The sequence below is a fragment of the Typopeltis vanoorti genome, chromosome 19 (genome assembly GCF_054136105.1).
Source record: "Typopeltis vanoorti isolate ZY-2024b chromosome 19, IOZ_Tvanoo_1.0, whole genome shotgun sequence".
In the NCBI taxonomy this organism is placed as follows: domain Eukaryota; kingdom Metazoa; phylum Arthropoda; class Arachnida; order Uropygi; family Thelyphonidae; genus Typopeltis; species Typopeltis vanoorti.
The window spans coordinates 56,552,805-56,579,932 of NC_143567.1; the positions used below are offsets into that span (position 1 = coordinate 56,552,805).

Sequence of the window (27,128 nt, forward strand, 5' to 3'; positions counted from 1 at the left end):
TTATATGGACATAACTCTTTCTCTATCATCAATAGCATTCCCCCTCCCTTTTTACCCCTTCTGTCCTCACGAAACACATCATACCCTTCCATCTCTATTCCTGTCAAGATGTCATCCTCTTCCAATCCATGTCTCACTCATTCCGACAATCTTTGGGTGAACAGATGCAAATAGTGCAACCATTTCATCTTCCTTGTTTCTTATACTTCTAGCATTTGTATACAAACACAACAGCTCATTTCTGGATCTACAACTTGTTACACTGATACCACTCACTTGATGTGATCTCTCCATGCTCGACTGGGGCTATTTCCCTCTCTGCTTCTTCATTTTAAAACCCCTTTCAATTCCAACTGTTTCCTCTTGATCCCTGGTCATCCCATTCCTTTCCTGCCTACACATGCTCCCCTCCTTTTGGAGCATCCACCTTTCTCATGCTGTGTATCCCTCCACCCTGAGCCTACCTGTTTCCCTGCTCCTCTTGTACACCCATTCTCTCATTTTCTATACTCATACAACTCACTTCCCCATTCATAACCACCTCCTCAATCTCTCCTATCTTACTCTCCTGCTCTTCCACATCACTTCCCACTCGATCTGATTCATTCTCTCTCTCTCTCTCTCTCTCTACCTTCCAGCAGCAGTGTCTCCAAGCGACTCATGCCATAACCACTCAAATGCAGTCCATCGCTCACATACAGCTCACTCCGTCCCTCAAACTCATTCCACACATTAACAAACTGTACTCCTGTCTCCTCACACATTTCAGCCATCATATCATTCATAATCCTTGCTCTCCACCTCATTTCACCACAGTCATACCTAGGCAGCACGCTAACTACCCTTCCTGTCACACTATTCTCTTTTATCCTTCTAAGCAGCCTCCTGATATCCATTCTGGCACAGTCTTTGTCCCCTTTCAAATCATTCGTACCTATTAATACTGTTAAATCTTTTGCTTGCTCCTGCCTCATATCCAATACCTCAATCACTCTGCTCATTTTAGCACCTGGAAAACATCCCTTGTGCATTCTATCCTTCAGCACACCTTTAATAATGGAGTCGCCTTACAACACCACTTGCTCATCTTTCGTTAGCTCTTTCATGCCATCATTATTTATTTTAATAATTTTTACCTGAATTTTCTTAATTTCATTCTGCATCCATTTCATTTCTTGCCTCATCCAATCCATTTCAACTTTAGAATCTCGCGACACATACTCTCTATCATTCAATCTTTCTAATTCTCAACCCCCTCGTCTCACTTTCACTCTCATTCATCCTACTTTGTTTCCATACTTTCGGTCCAACATGCGTCCAACTTTTGCTATCATTCTTCTCATTTTCACACTCATTCATCTTTCTTTGTTTCTGTACTTTCAGTCCAACATGCATCAAACTTTCACTATCATTCTTCCCATTTTCACACTTATTCATCTTTCTTTGTTTCTGTACTTTCAGTCCAACATGCATAGAACTTTCGCTATGTTGGACTGAAACTTTTGCTATCATCCATTCTTTCGATTTTTTTCACTTTAGATTTCTGCATCATGCCATTTCTAGTTTCATTCGTTCTGTCAATTTCATTTCCTTCTGCCACTCTCACCTCACTTTTGTCCCTTTTAACATCCGTTAGTTTTCAAATCACACTTTTTCTTTTTTACTGATTTTTTAACATTTTTTCACCTCTCTTCTCACCATCCTTCTCTTTCAAATGTGCATTCATTTCCCCGCGACAATCTCGCTATTAACACTTTCTGTCATTAATTTCATATTTGCATTCATCAATTCCTCGTTCAGGTCACACTTTGCACACACCCTCCTTCAGTCCTCACCAAATATCCACAAGTCATTTATGTAATCGAAAAAATACATATAACAGACCTCACACTTAACGAAATGACTGAAATCTAAATTAAAGTCATGGAATGACAATGCCGCTGCCATTTTTTGCAAGTTACTAAGTCAAATAATAACGATTTTGTAATTAAGTTTTGGCAAAAAAAATCCCCACACTAATAAAACCGGTAGCTCACAACATTTACAGCCTCTCTTACTCATATAATTACGCATATATATTTATTTATTCCTAGAAAACTTATCCCAATCAGGAGCTCTTCTTATACATGTCACTGCGCTTGACTCAGGAGCGCCCTCTTTAGAATATTTATTAGAATATTTATTTTAAATTTAGAGGAAATATTGCCTCGTTTGATCATAATTGAATGTAGATAGTTTATATATATATATATATATTGTTTTTGGTTTAATGTATTTATTTTAATATAATGTATATTTTGAGGTTTTTAGAGTTTAAATAAGTTTTTGTTAGTATATCTTTGTGTTCATCATGCCATGTGTTTCAATAGTCATGGCAATCATAAGTCAGCCTGCTGATAAGTTACACCTAGCCCAGAGTATTTTTAAACTGTGGGTTGCAACCCCAAATGGGATCACATAACCAAATGTGGGGGTTGCGAAAAATTTGGCAACAATAAAAGGTTTCTGAATGCGAAACGACCAAAAATTAATTCAGATTTGAGGCTATCGTTTGTAATTCTCTATGTAAATGGTAAAATTATATGTATATCAAAGAATTGTTTTAAAATAAATTTCTTTATGATATATTATCAGTAAATATTTCATTTGTATACTTATTTTATATACTTATATACTTGGGGTTGCGTAAAAATTTCCCGGGTGAAAAGGGGCCACGAGTGGAAAAAGTTTAAGAAGGGCTGATTTAGCCCATCACCATTTAAAGACTGCATTTTGCATAGTATTCAACAAGATTTTGTAGTATGCAATGCTTGTGCCGTTGTTTGCATCCCGGAAGAAGATGTGGCAGGTAAGAGATTGGAATGGAGTGAATGTCAGCATAAAATGTACATGATGGAAAGAGTTGGGTGGTGTTGAGTTAAGCATTTCTGGTTTCAGTGACAGTAGTATAGTACTCCCACAGATACGAGATCCTTTGACACTTCTGCGCTTGTCAAAAGAAGGAGAATCCATTTCGATAATAGGGTAATCAATCCGTATTGTGGGATGAGTGTTTATTATTAGACGTTAGAAAATTAACTTCTCTTTTATGATCATTGTAGTTTTAAAGTGGTAACTATTTTGCTTGTATAACAGTTGGAAAATTTTACTTATAAAGCATGTGATTTCGTGAGTTGGTGACCAATTCGTACATCACCTTATTTCTTTCTCCCCTTCAACATGAATTGACTCTTCTTGGCAGTCTGCCAATGAGATGTAATCAAGGTCGAAGAAGGCAACTGTGAAGAAGGCAGACAGATATAACATTAGGAAGTGTAGCAGATTTGCATGATGGAGTTGCTTGGATAAGTGAATGTCGACCAAGGATTGGATGCATATAGAGAGAGGAAGAAGAGAGACTCAAGGACACCCATTTTAGCCTCCCCATCCCTCCCAGTCAGCTAAAATGGGTGTTCTTGGCTGGTGGGCTGAAATACAGAGGATGGATGTTTCCCAAATTTGGAGCAGTTTCATGCAACCAAATTTATTGAGATTTGGGTAGTTTCTTAAGGCTGAAGCAAATTCAAGGAATAGTCTCTCATATTTATATTTGCTATGATAGAATAGACTCGTCTTCTTCCAACATATCTTGTGGTGAGTGTCCAAAGCACAGTCAGCAGGTCCCGAGTGGCTGTAATGATGGAAATGGATGTAGTCCTTATGTTTCACAATTCAGATGTTGTCTGTCCTGCCTGTTTGACTTTAGTAAGATAGTTTACAATTGCAAGGACTTGGTACAATATCTTGCAGGTCTAGGGACTGAAGCTGCTCTTTGATAGAGCAGGTAAGGGATGCCAAGACCATATAAAAAAATTTTTATATGGTTTTTAAGTAGTTGTAAGGTTATATTTTTTTAGGATTTTTGCTAGTTTTTCAGATGTGCCTTAGATATATGGAATAGTAATAGTTTCAATGCAGTCTCTGTTCTGGAGGGGGGGGCTAATATTTTTTGAATATGGTGGGGAATGTAATCATTAGCTAAGAAGTTTTTTTTTAAATCTGATTAAGTTCAGCGGTGAGGGAATTGCTATCAGAATTAATTAATTTTGCTCTGTTATATAGGGTTTTAACAATCCCATACTTTTGGGAGGTGGGGATGACTGTTGGTGAATGTATCTACCAGTGTGTGTGGAGGGGGGGGTTCTGTGAACAGAGAATGTAAGGATTCCATCAGGCCATGTAATCAAAGTGTATAGGAAGAGAAGACGATTGTCACATTTCTTTTCTAAGGCAAACTGAATCTTGGGATGTTGTCCTTGTGATCCTGGGATGGAGAACACATTAACATAGCATAGCCAAATAGTGGGTGGTCTATGTGGGGCAGTGTTTAATGCTTTCTCTTCAAAGATCTCCATGAAGTAGTTAGCTGAGGGGAGAAAACAGAGAGCTCATAGATGTCCCCCACCATTTGTTAGTAGAATTTTCCTTGCCAAACAAAATAGTCTGAATGGCAAACTTAGGGCTGAGATATTGGGAGAAAATTCAGCTGAATGAGGTCTTAAGTGGTACATGGGTGAACAGAGAGGAGACATGAAAACTGACCATTATGTAAGTGTCTTGGAATCTGAGATTTTCTTTCCTGGCTTTAGAGTGGGCTCAATTTTTTTTTTTAGTGGGATGTTGGGACAGTGTTAAATGAAAATGGACATTGAGTTACCATTGCATATGACATAGTGAAGTTATTTAATGATGACTTCATTGGGGTATTTCATCCTGGAAAAGTAGGTTTTATTATTAGAGAGATAGGGAGGGTTCAAGGCTTAGAAGTGCATGATGAGAATGTGTTCACTTACTAGTACTCTGGATGTCAATAAGGCAGTGGGACTGGATGGGATTTCGCCCCCATTTTAAGACTAATGCTAATGAACTGAAAGCTCCATTGACCTGACTTTTCAATAATGACTACAGGAAAGGTGCCCAAGGATAGAACAAGGTAAGATACTGTTATTACATAAATGGTAGTGGTAGAATGGAGGTATCAAACTATGGAATAGACAGGTTTGTATTTCTTCTGTAGTTGTGATGATTTTGGAGAAATTAGTAAGAGATAAGGTGCAGCATTGGGTGAACAAGGATAATATTATTACTGTTACTATTACATGACACCTCCAAGGAGTCCAAAGACTCATCGAGAGAGGGCACCTACTCTACAACTTCTCCATCTCCACCACTTCATCAACAACACTGAACTCTACTACCATCATCATCATATACACCAACACTATTTACTGCCCACCACTAATATTTTTTGCCTGTAAATTTCATGTGTCCTGAAGGCCAATTTGTTTGTATGCAGGATGAAAAACCAAAGAGGAGTTGGCCAAATCACTTTCAATTAAAAAAAAATATATATATATATATAAAGATCCCTCTTGTCACAACGAGAATCGAAATTAGGCCTTTTTCCAAAAAAGGGTGCAATATACCATTGTTTTTCCAATTGTGCTATGGAGGCGCTATTAACTGTGAGGATCAGCATCGATTTGTTAAGAGGTGCTCCCGTTTCAGTAATTTGCTTGCCTTTTATAATAAAATAACAAGAGCTGTTCATGAAGAAAGGTATACAGCTTTTTTTTTTTTTTTTTGATTTTACAAAGACATTTGACAAGATGTTACGTCATAAGCTGATATTCAACTTACAACATATGGATTTAGATATTAGGTTAGTGAACCTGATTAGCGATTACTGCTTGATAGATACCAGAAAGTTGTGTATGAGGGAGAGGTATCGAGGAAGCAAAGAGTCACAAGTGGGGTACCACGGGGCTCAGTACTAGGACCTCTAGTGTTTAACCCTTATGTCACTGGATTACATAAAGATATTTAATTGTTTAAAGGTGAAGCTAGGAAGAATTATTAGTAATAATGCCAATGTGGTGACCTATCAGAAGGATTTGAATAAGCTGGAGAGATGGGAAAAGAATAGGGATGTCGGTTTAATGCAACTAAATGTAAGGTTTTGAAATTTAGGATCCACTGATGAGATGCTGCATTCTCTATTGGTGGAACTATATTAGAGTAAGTGGAGGAAGCAAGGGATCCTGGGTGATGGTTGATAGAAATTTGAAGTTCAGGGAACATGTCATGAAGATAGTGAAGGTAACCCAGAGGATTGCTACAATATTGAGAAGGACACTGACCAGCAGAGATAGAAGGGCAGAAACTTGGATTAGATGCAGATTAGATCTGGTTCCCAGTATTTGAAGGAGATAAATTAATCTTGGAAAAGGTGTAGAGATGGATAAAAAATACGATATCAGGACTGTACAATGTTAGTCAGGAGGATAGACTTAGGGCATGGCATGTGGACTATGGAGTTTGATGAATAGAAGATGGCAAAGAGGTGATATGATTGAGACATTTCAACTGTTGGGAAGTAGTTATAGTATTGACATTGGGAGATCTTTCATATGATAGAACAAGGGGCAGTCCCTAGAAGTTGTAAATGGAAATGGTAAGGAAGAAGGTGAGAAGTGGCTTTTACATGGAGGGCGGGTGGTTGGACCATGGAATACATTGTCTGATACATGATGAAAGCATAAATGGCGAACAAGTTTAAGGGGTGGTATAATTAGACTTTGTGTTGTGTGACATGATGAGTCTTGTGACTTCATAAAAGGCCCTTCAATAATAATAACCATAAGACCAAAAATTTGAGTTTAGGAGAAGTGTATTAATCTATAAAAGAATACCTGGTATTGAAAGAGAGAGAGAGAGAGATCAGAGGAATCTGGCAATCCAGTCGCAAAGGATAGGAGTGGAAGTACCAGGAGATGCTGGTTTGGTAAGAAAGCCAATTCCTTGGAAATATTGAGTGACCACACGTTTCTCCAAATTTTCCCATTATGTTTAAATATATATTGCTGGTAGGAAAACTGCTGTAGAAGAAAATGATGGAATTCATGATGATCACTAATTACTGTAATTAGTGAGTCTCAAGGCAGTGAAGAAATTCACTGTTAATGACCCTCTCCATTATTTTCAAGCATTTAGAGTTGAGGATGAGACAATAAATCTGCTACAAGTCTGCAAGATTCCCTGACTAAATTGAATAACTGTTATAATAGATATGGTATGAAGGTCAGCAATAACAAGACAAAGACAATGAAAATAGGCAGAAACATTGATAATGGAAAACCTATAGAACAAGTAAAACATTTCAGCTACTTAGGCACGATTTTTAATGAAGATGGTAAATTAAATATGGAAATAGACAACAGAATCAACAAAGCTGGTATGGTAGGAAGCCAACTGAATAAATTTATATGGAATAAGAGAGAAATTAGTCAAAATGCTAAATTAGCTGTATACAAGACAGTGTTCAAACCAATTTTAACTTATGGATTTGAGAGCTGGGTTAGAAGTAAAACACTTGACCAAAGACTAGAGACCACAGATATGAGAGTCCTGAGAAAGATTAGAGACGTGAACAGATGGCACCAGTGGCAATATCATATTAAAAACTAGGATACATATTAAGGAAAGAACTTAATTGTTAGCATCCAGGAATGTGTTAGCAGAGCTAATCTCAGGTGGTATGGTCACTTAAACAGAATGGGAGAAGAAAGATTAGCAAAATAAATGTTCTCTGCCAGGCAGGAAAGAGACCCAGAGGAAAACCAAGATATAGGTGGATTGATACAGTAAAAAGTGCCTTAGAAGATAGAAATATAAGATCTGATAATGTTGTAGTCTTGACAGGTAACAGATTGATTTGGAGGAAAATTATAGATAGGAAGTTAGTAATGATGTAAATTTTTCATGTAGTACTATTATATCCTGTACACCCCTTGAGGGATACATGTCAGGAATTTGATGATGACAATAGCTTGATGGCTGACTTTGATCTCTGTTTCATTAAGGATGAACTGGATAAAGATATGTTCTCTTGCTGTTGGGATAAATGCCAGATGAGTATAATTGCTTATATAGGTGGTATAGTATGGGTATTAATTCTAGAGCACAGGTTTTTAGCACAATTGGAGGGATATCATCTGGACTAGAAGACTTACTATATAGGTTACAGAGGATTTTTTTCTGATATCTTTCTGGCAAAAGATCGAAGGAAGCAGACAGTGAGTTGTTTTTGTAGTATGATGGGAATATTTTACTAATTTCCTTCATTATCTATAAAAGAAATCGCATAGAAGACTGCACTACATGAAAACATAAAAATATTTTATATGTATTTGCCAAATAGAAGAGTTTGAATACAGAATACTTTCATTATTACTTGAAACAAAAGCTCTATCCCAATGGAAGCTTCATCACATTATACTAAAATAACAATTTGCATTATTCCTTAATCAGTGCTCTGAAAGTACAGTGCTTCAAGCATATAGCAAAATACCGTAGATTGCTGTCAATTGCTCCACTTTTGGAAAATTTTTATATAATCATTATACTTACTGTCCAGCCTCCACCTTCATTTTCCATGTCACAATAAACAAAGAATGGTCTTTGTGCAAAGCTTGGCTGAATGCGGTAGATTCCGGTATCATTTATATTTTGAAGCTGAATTTCTTTGCAATCTCTTGGTAGTTTCTCATGATATTCTGAAATAATGTAGGAATAGTAAGCAGATATTGATTGCAATGTAATAATGAAATTTACATATTTAAGATAACAGTCAAGTATATAATTTTGCAGTAACAGTAAAATGCATTGCGATATAGCTTTTTGAAGTGATTCAGTCACTGAGTGAATCTTTGTTAAAGAAATGTTCTTACTGAATTTTCTTTTTAAAAAATGTGCATGTAAGACTTTATAAGCAGAAGACCCAAACAAGATAATTACAATTATTTTAATTCACAACACGATGTTTCATCCTAATTACATAGGATTTCTTCAGGTGTAAAAATACTAACTAACAGACAAACAGTAAAGACTAACGAAAGTGATAACCACTATGTAGTTATAGAAGAGACTGATGTTTTTTTTAAATATTTCTAATTATGCATTGCACTGTTCAGATAGAAAAATTGATTGAGCAGCATATTGAAGAATGATACCAAGATATTAAAACTCAGTCCTCACTCCATGGGAGTGAGGATTCAGCTTTGTTATTGCATATGCTCTCTTCGGCTGACCCACAAGCCACTTCAGCAATGAGATATCAAATGTTAATGGGATAAATGGAATATTACACCATTACTGTTACATAACCGTGAGAAAACTTTCTGAATCCTTGGAAATGGCATGAGATCCTAAACAGTCTAAATATACCCAAGTATCAACTTGTCTGAATACATCATAACCATCGTTAGCCAAACATGTGCACACAAATGTGTAAACTTGCACAACATGCTGAACAATGCAACACACAATTAGGAATATTTTAAAAGAATTACTCTCTTCTATTACTACAAACTGTAAATTGTAGGCTACTTTAAAAAGCATATTATCATTATATCAGGCAGATATCTCACCTTCTTTTAGCTCTAATAAAGGTTCTTTCATTCTAGACAGGATTCAAACCCAGATCTTTCCAACCAAAAGAGATTGTTATCACTGACTTAGTTACTTAGACACTTGAGAACAAAATAAACATAATTTATTAATCTGGAAACTTCAGAATTATAATGTGACAAAAAGTATTCTCTATTGTGGGCTGGATTTACAGTAGTTTACAGCTGGGCTGAAAGTGATATTAAAATGATCATTCTCAAATTTTGGGTAAATTACTGCGGAAATACTTGCTTAGGTTCAGGATTTCTCTGGTGATGCTGACTTCAGGAATAGTCTCAAGAGGACTTGTATAGTACAGTAAACCCTCGATTTAACGGACTTCGTTAACGGACAAAATTTCCAGTTCGTATGTCACGTGAAAATTAACACCCTGTTATATAACGAAGATTTGCTTATAACTAAATTAACAGGTTATTTTTTGTTATTAATTTCCTGTTATTTTAAACAAATTTTGGCAAATAGGCCATCATATGTTGGAAAAACACTGTAGTAATTTAGCCAATATAAATGAGTCACCACTCATAAAACATGTTCGGAGAATGATTAGGATGTGATCACACGAATTGCACTGTAATTGGTTCTTTTGTCACATGGCATGACTTTCTTTAGCAGTTTTATTACTCACATTTTCATAATTTTGGGGAGTTAATTATAAAAAAAACAGCAGAATTCAAAAGTTCAAAAAAAAACTTCATAGTTTTTTCAAAGCAGGATTACCTAAACCAAGTGCCTCAACATCGAACATTAACTTATCTAAAAGTGTGTGAAAAACAATTTTTTGTTATTAATAAATTGCAGTATAATGTTACAGATATTTTTATTTTAAAAAATTCGCGAGTTAACGGACTTTCGATTTAATGGACACCCCTTGGTCCCTATTAGTCTGTTAAATCGAGGGTTTACTGTATCAGTGTTTTCTTCTGTTTCATCACATTAGAGGGTGTCCTTGTGAAGTCATGTTTACTAGACCTGACTCTATAACAGTGGTAGTATACAAGTTTCTAATTTTCCTCAAAGTGAATTCTAACAGTTCCACAGTAGGCCAAGTTGCCAGCATGTGACACTCTATATACTCCTAAATATGTCCAAGGATGAAGAATGTAATTAGAGGAATGGATAAGACTGCTGGGGGGGGGGGGACTTGTCATTATTCTGCCCAACATGAGAACACTTCTTCCACTAAAGTGTCTCCCTTTCTGTAAGGTTGGAGGGATGGTACCACATTCTTCATTCTCTCCAGATCAAATGACATCTAAAATCCATTTGTAAGCTAAAACAGGACTCATGAGGGGACAGAACTGTACAACATTTGTTACAGTACCATTTTGCATGTTCATGACAACAGTTTTGAGCTCTGCAGTAGTGTGCAGTTAATAGGATACAAAGCACTGGCTTTATTGCATAGAGCCCACTTGAAAAGAACATCCTTAACACAGTCCAATTGGAAATGTTTTCACTTGTGGCTGCAGCAACCTGTAGGGACATTTAGTGACAGGGCATCATAAGGTTTTATCTTGCTGTTGGAGCCAGATAGCGATCTGTTCTGGTAGGTGCAGCCCTCGGACAACCTTGTCCAGCTCTTCTTGTAATAGTTCTGCTTCCAGAAGCTGTCAATAATGCTCAAATGACACTTTGTGACACATTAAGCTATTTTTGCTACCTTTCACTGCAACTGCCGAGCTTCAAGGTATACAAGGACCTGCCATTCAGAAGGTATTGGAGATGTAAGTGACCCACTGAGAAACCAAAATATGGAAATGAAATCATATTTTTATAGGCATGAGTAATTTGCATCATATGTGTGTTGTTAGATCTGAAATAGGCGACTTCAATTTTACATGGCGTCACCATTCCAGAATCTAACAATCAACAAAAAAATATATATATGTATGCATACTTATCTTTTTAGCGCAGTGCAACTATGTTTTCTTTTGTAACAACATCTTGTATGTTAATGTTAATGTATCTATATGTCTAGCATGAATGTAAGTCAGCAAAAAGGGGCAGATATGAGAGAAATCATTAGTGAAATATTATAAATGAAAGGATGCATATTATTCAGCAACATAGGGCAAAGATCGCCCTAATACTATAAGAGCAGCGTAAGCACCCGTGGGCATCACATCTGAGAAGACATCATGATGCATACGTTCCCGGAAACAAGAAGGCCCGTATGTTGACCGGTGAAGTCACCCAGCCTGAGACGATAAGAGAAATTCAAACTCGGAAAGGTGGCGCTCTAGGGGAGCGCATAAAATCTGCGACACGGAAGTAAATCACCCTGTTTTTTCTTGTTCCTGCATTTCTCTTCATGTGCTCCAAGAGTTCATCGCAGTTCAGTTCTCAATTTTGAGGGCTGACTTACTGCAGCAGATTTCGGCAAGATCAACCATAGGCTGTCAATGAGAAGGTCATTGACATAAAACCTTAGCAGAGAGATAGCACCCAGCTCAGGCGAGCACGTGTAACCCACGTGGCGATAAGATCGAGACAACCAGAGTCGTAACAAAGAAGGAAGGACGGAAGAAAACCGATAAAGAATAGATAAGTACTCTCACTGGTTCTAGCCCCTTTAGAGAATTGACTAACAGTGTTAAGAGAATGCATCTTAAAATTTGTAATGGAAGAAAGAGTGAAGAACTAAGATTTATGTAAATGACTATGCTTTCGAAATGAACTTTAAGAACTTTCAGTTAGATAGAGATTCTGTCGTATTTAATCCAAGAGAGATTATTTATGTGCTAAAATGCCTAAATGTCCAATTGAGCTGTAATTAAGAATGTATTATATATCGAGTTATTGAATTTGCTAACATTTTGAAATCAATGCATAATGGTTTTAAGAGTGAGAGAGTGAAAGAATGGTAGAAGCTTAAATTAGATTTGATAACTACTTTAACTTGTATGGCATTATATAATGAGTTTAATAAATATTTTGATTCCTTACTTACATGTGTTTCTGATCATGATGACTGACCCTGACCCTTCATAAAACATCGAACCTGTGATCGTGTGTGTGTGCAGAGATATCCCAATTGAAAATAGTAGGGCACGACTGCAAATAAAATAAGCCAGAGAACCCAAGGCTTCTAAGAATTCAATTAACATTATTAGTGGCACCTGATATTCTATGATTACCCTAAAGGCTGAGTTTATCTCTAACCTTAAGGCCCAGGCTGGTGCAGAAAAAAAATAAATTTTGCCTGGGTGACCAGGATAACTCATGGAATTCAGGGTAAGAAAAGAAGCGAGACTTAACGTTAAGATTAATATTAATGAAGATCACATAACAATGGCGCAACCGACTTAACAAAGAGGTGCATGTGATAGAATTTGATATAGCGGCTGAAGTAGGAAAGGATAAAGTTAAATATATTGCCTCGATATATCAATATCAGAGATATATGACGCGACAGTATAAATTAATCGACTCCTATTCAGTGGTGGATCAATTTCTATAAGATACTGTTTCATGACACATTACCTGTTATATCAAATATTTGTCTCCAGAGACACTGTTAGAAATATTCATGAAAAACATTTTGTTCTGCTAATTTTGTCAAACAGTGTATTTTTATCTGATTATAGCCATTGAAAAAATTGTGGTGAAGGTAACTGAGTTCTGCCAAGAGAACAAAATTGAGAGAGTGAATGAGAGTGAAAATGTGATGAAAGATTTGAAAGTTGAGTTTGGGTAAGATGAGGCAAGAGATGAAATGGATGTGGAGTGAAGTTAAAAGAATTCGAGATATATATGGCAGAGTGAAAATGATGAAAACAAATAACATCAGTGTGAAAGAAGTAACGAAATACCTGTGAGTGGTGTTGTATGAAGATTCAATTATTAAAGGTGTGGTAGATGAGAGGATGCACAAGGTTTGTTTTCCTGGAGGTAAAATGAATAGATTGATTAAAGCACTGCATTTGAGAAATAACCAAGCAAAAGAGTTGGTAGAGGTAATAGGGACAAATGACTTCACTGGAACTAAGGACACGTCAGATTGAATATTAGGAGGTTGTTGATATGGATAAAAAACAGTAGTGTGATAGAAAAGGTAGTAAGTTTCTTGCCCAGGTATGACACCAGTGAGATGAGGTGGACAGCAAGGATTATGAATGATATGTTGCTGGAAATGTGTGAGGAGAAAGGAGTGCAGTTTGTTAATGTGTGAATTGAATTTGAAGGATGAAGTGAACTGTATAGGAGTGATGGACTGCATTTGAGTGATTTTGGTGTGAGTCATTTGGAGAGACTGCTGCTGGAAGGTAGAGAAATGAGTGCAGAGAATGAATCTGATCAAGTAAGAAGCGATGTGAAAGAGTAGGAGAAATAATTGGATCTGAAGACAATTCTAAGATGAATAAGGAGAAAAAGAAATGGCTTGAGTTGAGCATGAAGAAGTCGTATCTAATAAGTGGTATCAGTGGAACTTGCTATAGATCCAGGAATGAGCTGCTGTATTTGTATACAAATGCTGAAAGTGTAAGAGACAAGACAATTAATGAAATGGTTGCAATAATTGAGTCTGATCACCTAAGAATTGTTGTAATCAGTGAGACATGGTTGGATGAGGATGACAACCTGACAAGAATGGAGATTGAAGAGTATGATGTGTTTTGTGAAGATAGAAAGGGTGGGGGGGGGTTGCTTTTGCTGATAGAGAAAGAGTTATGTCCATACAAAGTAGAGATGCAAGAGGGATACAGGTGAATAGAATGAAATACTTAGTTGAATGTTGCTCTGAACCTGGTAATGTGGACGGTAGTAACCATGAAATGTATAATCAAATGAGTCAAGTAAATAGCAAAAGGGGTGATCATTATGGGAGATTTTAATTATGGTGGTATAGACTGTAATTAGGATAGCAACTGGGAGTAAAGAAAATGAGTTTCTTGAGCTTTTTAGGGACAACAGCCTCAGACAGCATGAAACAGAGGTCACATGAGGATTGAGAGTCTTGGATTTGATCATCTCTTCAGAGGATATAATTATAAATGAGGTGTCAAATCACCCTCTAGTTGGTGACAGTGACCATGAAGTGATTACATGGGTGGTAGCCAGCAGTGTGAGGACTTCTGTGAGGAAAGGGTACATTGGAACTACAAGGCCGGTGATTATGAGTAGCTCAGGAGACAGCTTGCAAGGGTAGCGTGGAATGAGGAGTTAACTTTAAAGGAGAGCAGTGCAGCTTGGGGATATTCAGGAACTATCTAGTAGAAGCAATGTTTAAATGTATTCAAGGGTCAGAAGCTAAAATAAGGTAGGTATGAAATGGATGAATGAAGAAATTAAACATGCAATAGAGGCATTATGGAGGCAGCATAAGAAGAGTGGTAATAATCAATTCCATGAAGATTACAAAGAACTTACAAAGAGGGTGACTTGGTTGGTAAGGGTAGCAGAAGTGAAGTATGAGCAGCAGTAGCTAATGAAGCCAAAAAGAATCCTAGGGAGTTCTTTTGATTTGTAGCCAGCAAATAAAAAATTGATTATGGAAGAATGACATTGATTAGAGAAAATGGTATAAGAACAACTGCTGCAGAGTATATAGTTGAGCTGCTTAATGAGCAGTTCGTAAAGGTCTTTCCTTCTTTTGAATGTGATATCACAGAGAGTTTGAGAGCAGTTGATGATGGGAAGGAGAGACTGACTATAAGTGAGCAAGAGGTGTATGGGGAATTGAGTAAACTTGATGTTAATAAGGGTGTGGGACTTGATAATATATATCACTTTGTATTTTGAAGGAATGTGCCAGGGAGTTGGTATCTGCCTTGATATATTTGTTTAATATGAGTCCTGCAGTAGGTCAAGTTCCAAAGGAGTGGAAGAAGGACAAGACTGCGTCACTTCATAAGGAAGGTGATAAAACTCAAGCATGAAATTATAGGACTATCTGTGTGTATGTTTAAAGTATTGGAGAGGCTGTTGAGAACCAGGATCCAGAATTGGGTTGACAACAATAGTATTATATTTGATGGACAGCATGGATTTGCTAAAGGCAGATCGTGCTTTAGTTATCTACTTATTACATTAAGGTGATAGCATCATTGGACAGAGGAGAGGGACACGCAGGCAGTGGCATAGCTAGTGGGGGGGGAGGGCAGTCTGCCCCGGGCAGCACTTTTCACGTGAGACACAATTTTATTTTTCAACAATTCTATTAATTAGTATTATTATTCAGGCCTCCATGGAGTCAAAAGACTCATCACGGGAGGTTATGTTAACTTAGTAATTTTATTAAGTAATTAATAATTAGTTTTCAACAACTATAATAAACATAAACATAGTATTTTAATTTCTTTCCCTATGTCATTTTGACTTTTTTGTAATATTTTTGGTGTATATTGAGAGGGGCGGCAAACTCAGGGACCGCCCCAGCCTGTAAAAGCTCTAGCTACGGCACTGCACACAGGAGTATACTTAGATAGGCTTTTGATAGATTATTACATGATCAGTTGCAAACTAGAGTGGATTGGGTTATATATTAGATTAGTGCATTTAATCAGAGATTGGCTACCTTATAGGTATCAGCAAGTTGTGTATGTGGGAGCGATATCCCAGAAGAGCTAAGACACTAGTGATGTGCCTTGGGGGGTCTGTTTTGGGGTCATTGCTGTTTAACTTGTATGTTAATGATATTGGTGAAGATTTGGATGGCAATATGTTGTGGCCTTACAAGAAGACTTGAATAGATTGAGTGAATGGGCATGGTAGTGGGAATGTCAGTTCAACATTGCAAGATGTAAAGTTTTAAAATTTGGAAAACAAAGATAGGATGTAGAATTTACACTTGATGGGAATATATTGTTGGAGGTGGAGGAAATAATAGATCTTGGTGTGATTGTGGATAAGGATCTAAAATTTAGAAGATACGTTGCCAAAATTGCAAGACAAAAATCGAAACTGTTCTGTTGTAAGTAATAGATTACACATTACATAATCTGTTCGAAATACGTTGGGCAAGAGGGCAGTTGTAGAATGCTGTTTTACTGTTTCCAATTGGTAACAGATGTCACAGATTGGATCTTCAATGTTAAAGTACCTCCAGTTGATGGTAGTGACTAGAAGATGGCCATGTGCAATTCTCCAAGTAAGATCCCTCCTGTTAGTGTATCCTTGGAACATCAATAAGTTATGAAACAAAGTGTTGTTGTCAGTACCCACTGCAGAAGTTACCAGTGAAAAAGATTAAAGATTTCTTTATGCTGAATTTTACTTTTTTTAGTGGAAAGAATATCAGTGTTAAGCACAAGATTCTGTACTTAACACTGAAATTTAACACTTAATGTTTGCACGGAATGTTTTAGTATTCAGGAACAGGATCGATACAGAGGAACAATAACCTGCTTTTCTCTGCTTATCAAAGTATTCTTCAGTAACCAAGTAATCTGAGGAGCTGCTTTAGCCACTTTTATTATGTGCTCCCAAAACTTTTAACTACCTATCCACTAACACTCCCAAGTCTCTGGCTTCGTCAATTTCCTGGAGTGCAGTTCCACCAATGCGGTATACAGCTGGTAATCTTTTCACCCCAGAATGCATAACCTTACTCTTTACCACATTAAAGTAACATCCATTCTCCTTTGCCCAGTCTGCCAATCCATCCAAATCATCCTGCAAAATTTTGACATCATCCTTATATTAACTATTGTACTGCTCAACTTCAGTTATCATCAAATAAATAACTGATCAGTTCCTCTCAGATCCTTTCCTATATCATTAATGTACAGATTAAACAGTAAATTCCAAGAACAGAACCCTGCGGTATGCCACTAGTCACAGGCCCTTGTTTTTTAAATTCTACTCCTGAACAAGCTACTCTCTGATATCTCTTCATCAACCACTCTTCTATCCATCTCACCATCCCTATATCCATACTTATATGCTGCAGTTTGCTGATTAGAATTCTATGTGGTATCCTTAGCAAAGTCCAGCAGTATCACTGTAAACCCATTAGCTTTATCCAACTCATCTGTCACTGTATTATAAAACGTGAACAAGTTATTGAGGCATGGCCTACTCTTTACAAAACCATGCTGCTCCCCATAAGTATCCCATTTCCATCTATCCACTCCTGTATTTTGCTCTTGACCAACTTCTCGAATACTCTGACAACTCCTGATATGCTGATTGATTGGTAATTTGCAACATCAATCTTGGATTCTCTTTTATGCAGTGGAACTATTTCCCACTCTTTCCACCCTCCTGAGACTAACCCAGAGCTGAGATTTATATTAAACAATATGGTCAAGGACACTGACAAATTCCCTTGCAGCTTCATGTAAAACTCAAGCTGGTATGCCATCCAATCCCACAGATGTATTCACGTTAAGGTTTTGCAATATACTATGCATCTCCATTTCATTTACCTCAGTTCCCATATAAGCCTTTGCCTAAGTTTGTCATTCCTACAATATCACCACCTGGATGATATTATTATTATTATTATTATTATCCCGGGCAACTCCAAGGAGTTGACAGACTCATCGAGGGAGGCCCTAACATCATGTCAAGAACAACTATTCAACATTCACACAGTATCTATCATACCTTGCCTTGAACTCATTCATGGTAGTAGCACTCACAACAGACTCTGGCAGCTTATTCCACTCATTCACCACTCTCCAAGTAAAAAACCTAGCTCTAACACCCTTGTTAACCACATTCTTACCCAGCTTCCATGCATGGCCCCTAGTCCTCCCACCACCAGTCCTATTTTTCAAAAATATCTTCTGGATTAATCTTATAGAAACCCTTCAGTAATTTGAATGTCTCAATCATATCACCCCTTTTCCACCTATCGACCAATTTTTGCAACCCACAAATCTTCAACCTATTTTCATAAGGTTCATTCCACAGACCTGCTATCATCTTGGCCACTCGTCTCTGGATCCTCTTCACTTCCTCCCCATCAAGAAGAAACCCTGGTGCCCATAACTGGGCACAGTAGTCCAGATGGGGTCTTATCAAGGCTCGATACAGAGAAACATTAACTTGTTTGTCTCTGCATGTTAAAGTATTTTTCAGAAGCCAAGTGATTTGATGAGCTGATTTAGCCACTTTTGCAATGTGCCCCCTAAACTTCAATTCCCTATCCACCAACACTTCCAAATCCCTGGCCTCATCAATCTCCTGGAGTATGGTTCCACCAATGCGATATACTGTTGCTATTCTTTTCACCCCAAAATGCATAACCTTACACTTTGCCACATAAAATTAACATCCATTTTTCCTAACCCAGTCCTCCAAACTATCCAAATCATCCTGTAAAATTTTGACATTCTGTGCACTCACAATTGCTCTACCCAACTTTGCATCATCGGCAAACAAGTGAACACTTCCTCTCAGATCCTTTCCTATATCATTGATGAACAAATTGAAAAGTAGTGGTCCAAGAACAGAGCCCTGCAGCACACCACTAGTCACAAGCCGTCTTTTAGACTCAACTCCTGAATAAACCACTCTCTGGTATCTCTCCATCACCCACCCTCCTATCCATCTCACCAACCCTATATCCATCCCCATCTGCTCCAGTTTACTGATTAGGGTTCCATGTGGTATCCTGTCAAAGGCCTTGGCAAGGTCCAGTAGAATCACTGTAAACCCATTACCCTTATCCAGTTCAGCCGTCACTGTGTTATAAAACATGAGAAAGTTACTGAGGCATGATCTACCCTTCACAAAACCATGTTGTCCCCCATACAGTATCGCATTTTCATCTATTCAATCCTGTATTCTTTTCTTGACTAATTTCTCTAAGACCTTGACAATGATTCCTGATATGCTAATCGGTCGGTAATTTACAACAGCAGTCTTGGAACCACCTTTATGTAGTGGAACTATTTTCCCCTCTTTCCACCCCCCTCGGGACTAACCCAGACCAGACTCAAATTAAACAAAATGGTCAAGGGTACTGATAATTCTTTAGCCGCTTCTCGTACGACACAAGCTGGTATACCATCCAATCCCACAGATGTATTGACATTGAGGTTATGCAATAGAGTACTCACCTCCACTTCATTCACCACAATTTCAGTATAATCTACTGGTTCATTCATTTCTGCAATGTCACCACCTGGATGATATTCTTGCAAAGTGCTCACTCAGTAACTCAACTATATCAACTGATTCAGTTACTTCCCTACCATCGGCATTCTTTAAAATCATTCTGCCATATACATTTTTCCTTTTACTTGCAACATATTGAAAAAACTGTTTAGGATTCTCTTTAGCCTGCATGGCCATGTTCTTTCGTAATCCTTTTTTGCTTTTCTTACCACACTCGTTACCCTTCTGGCCTGCGCTTTATACCGTTCATGTGCCTGCTGGTCACCCTCCATAGGTGTTTCTTTTTTTGCAGCTCAAGCTTAATGGTGTTATTCATCCATTTAACCCCTACTTGATTTATTATTCGGACTCTAGGTATACAGTCAGACATTGCTTCATGCAAACACTTCTTAACTGCCTCCCATGCACTATCAACTTCTAGTCTTTGCAATTGTACATGCCATGGCACTGAACCAATCAAACTCCTATGCTTGTCATACTTTCCGGCCCGATAATTCCACATTTACCCAGTCTTAATTGTAAATTCCACACCTTTAGCCACCTCCTAAGTCAAGACCCTATGATCACTCTCACCAATTGGTGGCAATGTAGTCATATTTGTTACAGCCAAATCCTCAGATGTAATTACTAGGTCAAGCACTCTCTGACCCCTAGTATTTTCCATTACATGCTGTCGCAGATAGTTATCCCTTAATAACCGCATAAAATCCAATTCCTTCCTCTCATGTGTCCTTTCCTACTTCCATAGTCAAAATCTTCCATAATAATTACTCTCCTTCCACTCATTTCTTCTATTTGCTTGTGCATACTGTCTCCACCATCTTTTCCATCACCTGGTCTATAGCAGCACCTAATTGTATATTTTGTTCTGCTAGCCACAATCTCACACCAAATGGCCTCAAATGTGCTCTTTTGTCTATCCTGCAATTCAACTTCTATTTTTCTTGGCTGCAGCTCATCAGCTATCATCAACAATACTCCTCTCCCCATTTTATTCTCCCTGTCATTCCTGAACACACTATACCCATCACATTCAATCCCACTAGCTATATCATCTACAGTCAGCCATGATTCACTAATGCCAATAACCTGTGGTCTGGAAGTGCCAACCATGGCCAAAAAACTCTTCCTTCTTGTTCCTAATACTCCTAGCATTAGTATACATGAATTTAAGACCCCCATTAGCCCCATTCCTACCTTGATGCCTTATATTAACTATCCCTTTCTGATTTGTTGTCCTTATTCACTCGGGCATATTATACTCAATCATACATTCAACTGCCTCCCTAAAGTCTGTATATCTACCCCCCCCCTAATAAATCTAGTTTCCCTGATTTTGCACATCCACTACATTCAGCAACACTTTTTCAAGTTCCTTACACCGTATCCATTCAAATGCAAGCCATCCATCTTATATAGATCCTTTTGCCCATTGAACTCACTCCACACGTCCATAAATTCCACACCACTCGTCATACATAACCCACGCATAAAGTCATTTGCAATTTTGGCCCTCCTCTTAAACACCTCACTGTCATACTGCAAATAAAATATTCTCATGCAAAGTAATTCACTTAGTAATTCTACTCTTTTGACTGATTCTGTTATCTCCCCCCCCACCATCAACATTCATTAAAATCATTCTGCCATATTCATTATTTCTTTTACTTGCAGCATATCGAAAGAGCTGTTTGAGATTCTCTTTAGATTGCATTGCTAACTTCCTTTCATACTTTGCTTTTGCCTTTCTTAACACACTAGTTAACCTTCTAGCCCTGTGCCTTGTACTGTTCATATGCCTACTGGTCACCATTCTCCTTAAATTCCCTCCAGAATTGTTTCTTTTTTCTTTTCTTTTTTTTTTTTTTTTTGCAGCTCCAGCTTAATGATGTAAATATTTAACTCTCACTTGATTTTCTTTCCTGATTCTAGGTATGCAATCTGCCATTACCTCCCTCAAACACTTCTTTATGACTTCCATGCACTATCAACATCCAGCCCTGTAATTCCACATATACCCAGTCTTAATTGAAAATCCACATATTTAGCCACTTCCCAGGTCAAGACCATATGATCACTCTCACCAATTGGTGACAACATGGTCATGTTCATTATAGACAAATTCTCAGATATAATTAGAATGAGCACTCTCGAACCCCTAGTATATTCCATCACATGATGTCTCAGGTAATTATCCCTTAGTAACTGCATAAATTCTATTTCCTTCCTCACATGTGTCCTATCCTCCTTCCAATCTATGTTCCCATAGTTGAAATCCCCCAAAATAATTACCTGCCCTCTGCTCATTGAGCCTATCTGCCAATGCATACTATCTCCATCATCTTTTCCAACCCCTGGTCTATTGCAGCATCCAACTGTATATTTTGTTCTGCTGGCCTCAATCTCACACCAGATAGCCTCAAATGTGCTATATTTACTGGCCTGCAGTTGAACTTCGGTTCTCTTTAGCTATCATCAATAACACTCCTTCCCCCATTCTTTTCTCTCTATCCTCCCTGAACACACTTTGCATTTTATCCCACTAACTATATCATCTTCTGTTAGCCATGTCTCACTAATGCCGATAACCTTTGGCCAGGATGAACTAATCAGAGCCCAAAAATTTCTTCGTTTCTTACACTCGGATAAAGAATGAAACAAAGAATATAATTTCTGGCATCTTTAATTTATAATATAACCAAGCGGGGAAAAAAAAAAACTTTCAGCATCTATCTCTAATCCAGAGTATTTTAGAAATAAGGTGTGGCACCTTTTGACTGCTAGTATATGGTAAGTTTATGACTTCTTCATTACTTCAACCTTGGTAGGATTCTGCTTTTGGCTTTTGATGAGAACGGACGTATTATTTTAGACTGAGCCTGATTAGATTTCATATAAGGTTTCTCAAAAATCTCACATTGCACTGGTTCCTACTGTCTCCCCCTCTGCATGAAATATGCAAGAGGTCAAATGGCCAGCAGGCCCACCCCCAGTGAGGACTAGTGATCGATTTAAGGTTTTATAGGGAGGTAGGTTTCCAATATGTGGCCAAGTGAGATACTGATACTCCTTTCCCCATTTAGTAGGACATAACAAGACTAAATATTGCTAGTAGACCAACTCAGTCTACATGACTTTTGCTGGCAGGTCCCTAGCCCTGCGGGATTTTATATTGCTAGTAGACCACCTCGGTCTACAGGATTCTTTGCTGGCAGGCCCCTAGCCCTGCGGGATTACATATACTGCTGTCAAACAATTTCTGCCAATCAGGAGATCGCTGCTCAGATATGGAAAACATCAAGGAGCAGTCCCTAGAGGTACTGAAACTTATAATAGGCAAGCTTGAATCTGACTGGCCAGGTTTTATGAAGCAGTACATTCAAACTAACAATCAGTTTTGGACAAGGATGGAGAGGAGGATGAGATATCACAAGAAGAACTCATTACTGCTCTGTCACCAAAATTCCCCTGCCAAAACAACACACAGGGGGAGCATTCTAACAAAAGACCAAAAGATGAAGAACTACAGAGGACTGAATGGATGAAGACTCACATACACCAGATGTCCCGAGGAACACCGAAAAGGTTCCACCTGTTATACTAAGGGACAAGGACAAATGGACCACTGTCACATCAGCCCTTAGAGAACATCAAATCTCATATTCCTGGGCTAAAAATCAAAATGAAGGAGTCAAAATACAGCCAGTCTCAGTCACTGACTACAGACAAATGACAAAACTAATGGATAACAAAAGTCTTCCTTATCACACTTTTGCTTTATTAAGTGAAAAGAATCTCAAGGTAGTACTTAGCGGGGTAACCGAAGGTGTCACCTCTGAAGAAATCACTGCTGACCTTATGAGTCGGGGCCTGACCCGAGTCAAAGTTAGTAGGATGCTCAGGTCAGATAAATGGCCAATGCCACTAGTGCTGATAGAGATTGACAAGATGCAGAAAAACATATATGAACTGACCACCATCTGTGACCTCAGAATCTCCACTGAGCCACTAAGTAAAAAGTTGTCAGCTGGGCAGCGCCATAGATGCCAAAGGTTTGGCCATGCCCAAAAACTTTGCAAGGCAAATTTCAGGTGTTTAAAATGTGGCAAGGGCCACCAGACCATCATTTGCACCAAGCCAAGATCCATGCCAGCTAAATGCGCCAACTGTGGAGGACCTCACCCTACCAACTACAAGGGAGTGCATTGCACACCCAAATAACTGTGGGTCAGTAATAGCTGCCCCTTCCACACCCTACAGAGATGCTCAAGGCAGCCACGCAGGTTGTCCACAGGTCCAAATAATCTCCAGTCCGACAACTCAGGAAAGAAATCAAGCTGCAGCAATGACCAAAACTTATGCCGAGGCAGCACGAACAAAGGCTATCCCATCCCATGAACAAACAAGCTCTAATCTAACTTCTGTGTTAACTGCCTCACTAGCTACCATGCTACAAGAATTCAGCATGACAAATCCTTCACCTTCCTCCACAAAAAGATTTCTACAAGGTACCTACTCAATTTTGACAGCCCTCAACAATGAATAAAAGAAAGTATCAGCCTAACTCGCTCATGATTACTGCATGGAATGCAAACAGACTGAGCAACAAAATTCTGGAATTGCAAGAGTTCACTCAGAGAAACAATCCTGACATAGTATTAGTTAATGAAACACATTTCAGGCCAACTAATAACCCTAAATTACGGAACTACATTTTGTACAAAACAGATAGACTCACCAGCAGTGGAGGAGGGACAGCCGTTTACATTAAAAACTACCTAAGCCACAACGTCCTGGCCAATCCACAAACCAAGAATCTAGAGATAACAGGCATTTGAAGTGCATACTAAAAATGCTGGCAGTATCAAAATCTATGCTGTATACAATCCACCCAGCATCCCATTACTGGTAGCTGACTTGGACTCCATTCTTGGCTCCACAGACTCCATCATCATGACTGGTGACTTTAATGCCAAGCATACAGCTTGATATAGCTCTACAATCAACGACAAAGGTCATACCCTTAACTATTACTCAACGCAAAATTCTATTGTCATAGCAGGACCCACAGACCCCACCCATAACAGCCCAACTGGGAGCTCAGACGTACTTGACATTGTCATCCTCAGGTACATTGGATACCAATATCAATTGGAAACATTAAACGAGCTCTCTTCCGACCACAACCACATTCTGCTTAAACTCGGTACACAAGAGCAATTCTCTCCTCCGCACACTTTCATATCTTGGGACAAGCTCTCCAGAATCCTCCCAGAGCACATTGGCCCAGTCCCTATTATTTGCAATAAAGAGGAGATAGACCTCAAAAAAGCAATAACATTGGTCATGAAAACCACAGTCTTTTACCCTAGCGGTCAGATCCCTGAAGAAATCATGGACCTAATCAGATTAAAAAACAAAGCCAGAAAGAGGTACCATAATACAAGAGCTCCTCAAGACAAAACAACTCTGAATAGTTTAAACAAACAAGTTCGTGAAGCCCTGCAAAAACATCGAAACCATGATTGGGAAACTAAGCTGTCGAACTTAAACCCAGAGGACAGATCCATCTGGAAATTCTTGAAAGCCCTCCGCACCAAAAGGCAAATTATACCTCCAATTCAGACTAATAAGGGAGTAACCCTAATCACATTCACTGTAATCCCTCTTACGGAAACCTGAATATTACTCTACCTGAATATCAATCTTATCTACAAGATTCACCACCGAGTCAAGCAGATGTTACAACAACAAAAGAATAACTCAGAACTCATCACACCCACCTCTCCAGCAGAAGATATAAACATCATAACCCATCTGAACAACAAGGCCCAGGCCCAGATGGAATCTCAAACAGAATAATCAAACTACTCCCCAGAAGAGTCATTGTCCAGCTAATCAACATAATCAATGCCATCTTCAGACTCGAGTATTTTCCTATAAATTGGAAAACGGCAGACATCATGCCAATCAAAAAGATTGGAAAGAACTCTCAACTCCCCGAAAGCTACAGACCTATCAGTCTTCTACCCAGCCTTGGAAAGGTGGCGGAAAAAGTCATCCTTACAAGGCTTCAAACAGCAACTGATAAGCTAGGAATTATTCCGGACGAGCAGTTCGGTTTCAGAAAAAATCACAGTACTACTGAACAAATACATTGACTGGTGGAACACATTACAAAAGGTTTCAGCTGGAACTTCAACACAGCTGCAGTCTTTATAGATGCTGGAAAGGCTTTCAACAAGGTATGGCATCAGGATCTTCTCTACAAACTCATCAAATTCAATGTGCCAATTAACCTTGTTAAAAATAATTAACTCTTATCTGAAAGACAGATTCATACAAGTCAAAATAAATGAAACTCTTTCAACCAGACGCAAGATCTTTGCAGGAGTGCCACAGGGCTCACTTCTGGCTCCCCTGCTATTTTCTATCTACATAACTGATATCCCTAAAAACCCTAATTCAACAATCACTGCATTCTATGCTGATGATACTGCTTTATTAGCAAGATCTCACAGCCCCAAACTAGCTATCAGTAGACTTCAAAACAATATCCATATATTGGAGAAATGGTTGATGGACTGGAGGATCCAAGCAAACCCACTGAACAGTTCAGCCATACTGTTCTCTAGGAAGAAACTTCAGACCAATAAAGATATACACCTGCTAGGAGTCAAGATTCCATGGCAGAGCGAAGTAAAATATCTCGGTATGATGCTTGACAAAAAAACTTCGGTTCACCAATCGCATAAAACACGTGAGTTCCAAGACATCGAAAGTAATCGCACAACTCTACCCCATGACCAACAGAAGAAGCAAACTGGATATCCTGAACAAACTACTCATATACAAGATGGTAATACGCCCAGTCATCACTTACACATCTCCTGCATGGAGCCACACCTCGCATACAAATATTCTAAAACTGCAGAGGATACAGAACTAATGCTTGAGAATGATCCTGGATGCCCCATGGTTCATTAGAAACTCTCAGATTCACAGAGAAGTCAACATTCCCTACATCTCATCCTTCCTTCATGACCTAGCAGAAAAGTTCTTTGCCAAGACAAGCAATCATCCAAACCCCCTGATCAGGCAAATTTCAGATTACAGTGAAGCAGAATTCTGCAAATACAAAAGACCCAAGTCAATTCTATGCTCAGCTGAACATAGCTAATCTCACTGCCCATCCAGGGCGAGCTTAAAGCTCAATAACTCTCCACTCAAAGAACTTCCCTCTCAGACAAAGGGGAATATGAAAAGCATATATGCTTCACCCATCAAACCAGTAACATTCTGCGTTCTGCAAACTTGGTATCACTTCTGGGTCTGGCTCCCACTGATGATACCTCAATAAAGGTTGAAACCGGTCTGGGTAGTTGCCTTTTCCATAATGCATAACATTATACTTTTCCATAAGGATATGTGCCTTGCATTATGGGATACTAAGGCAATTGATGTGAAGTCATTAGCCTCTATATACAAGTAGCCTTGGTCACTTGCCCAGTTGCAAAGTTTGCATGCTTCACATGCAAACGTTTTATGCTTAC

At 38.4% G+C, this 27,128-nt stretch overlaps 2 protein-coding genes across 2 annotated transcripts in view; one reads left to right on the top strand and one right to left on the bottom strand.

Annotated features, from left to right (window-relative positions):
* LOC150096139 (mitogen-activated protein kinase kinase kinase 4-like) overlaps window positions 1-27,128 on the top strand; it is a 734,047-nt gene that overhangs the window by 512,617 nt on the left and 194,302 nt on the right. The gene's annotated exons all lie outside the window — the stretch shown is intronic.
* The window catches only part of LOC150096140 (techylectin-5B-like), a 144,398-nt gene that overhangs the window by 31,057 nt on the left and 86,213 nt on the right, over window positions 1-27,128 (bottom strand). The window contains exon 5 of the mRNA XM_090409258.1: window positions 8,449-8,594. Within this exon, the coding sequence (XP_090265384.1) occupies window positions 8,449-8,594 (146 nt within the window). The remainder of the gene's footprint in view (window positions 1-8,448; window positions 8,595-27,128) is intronic.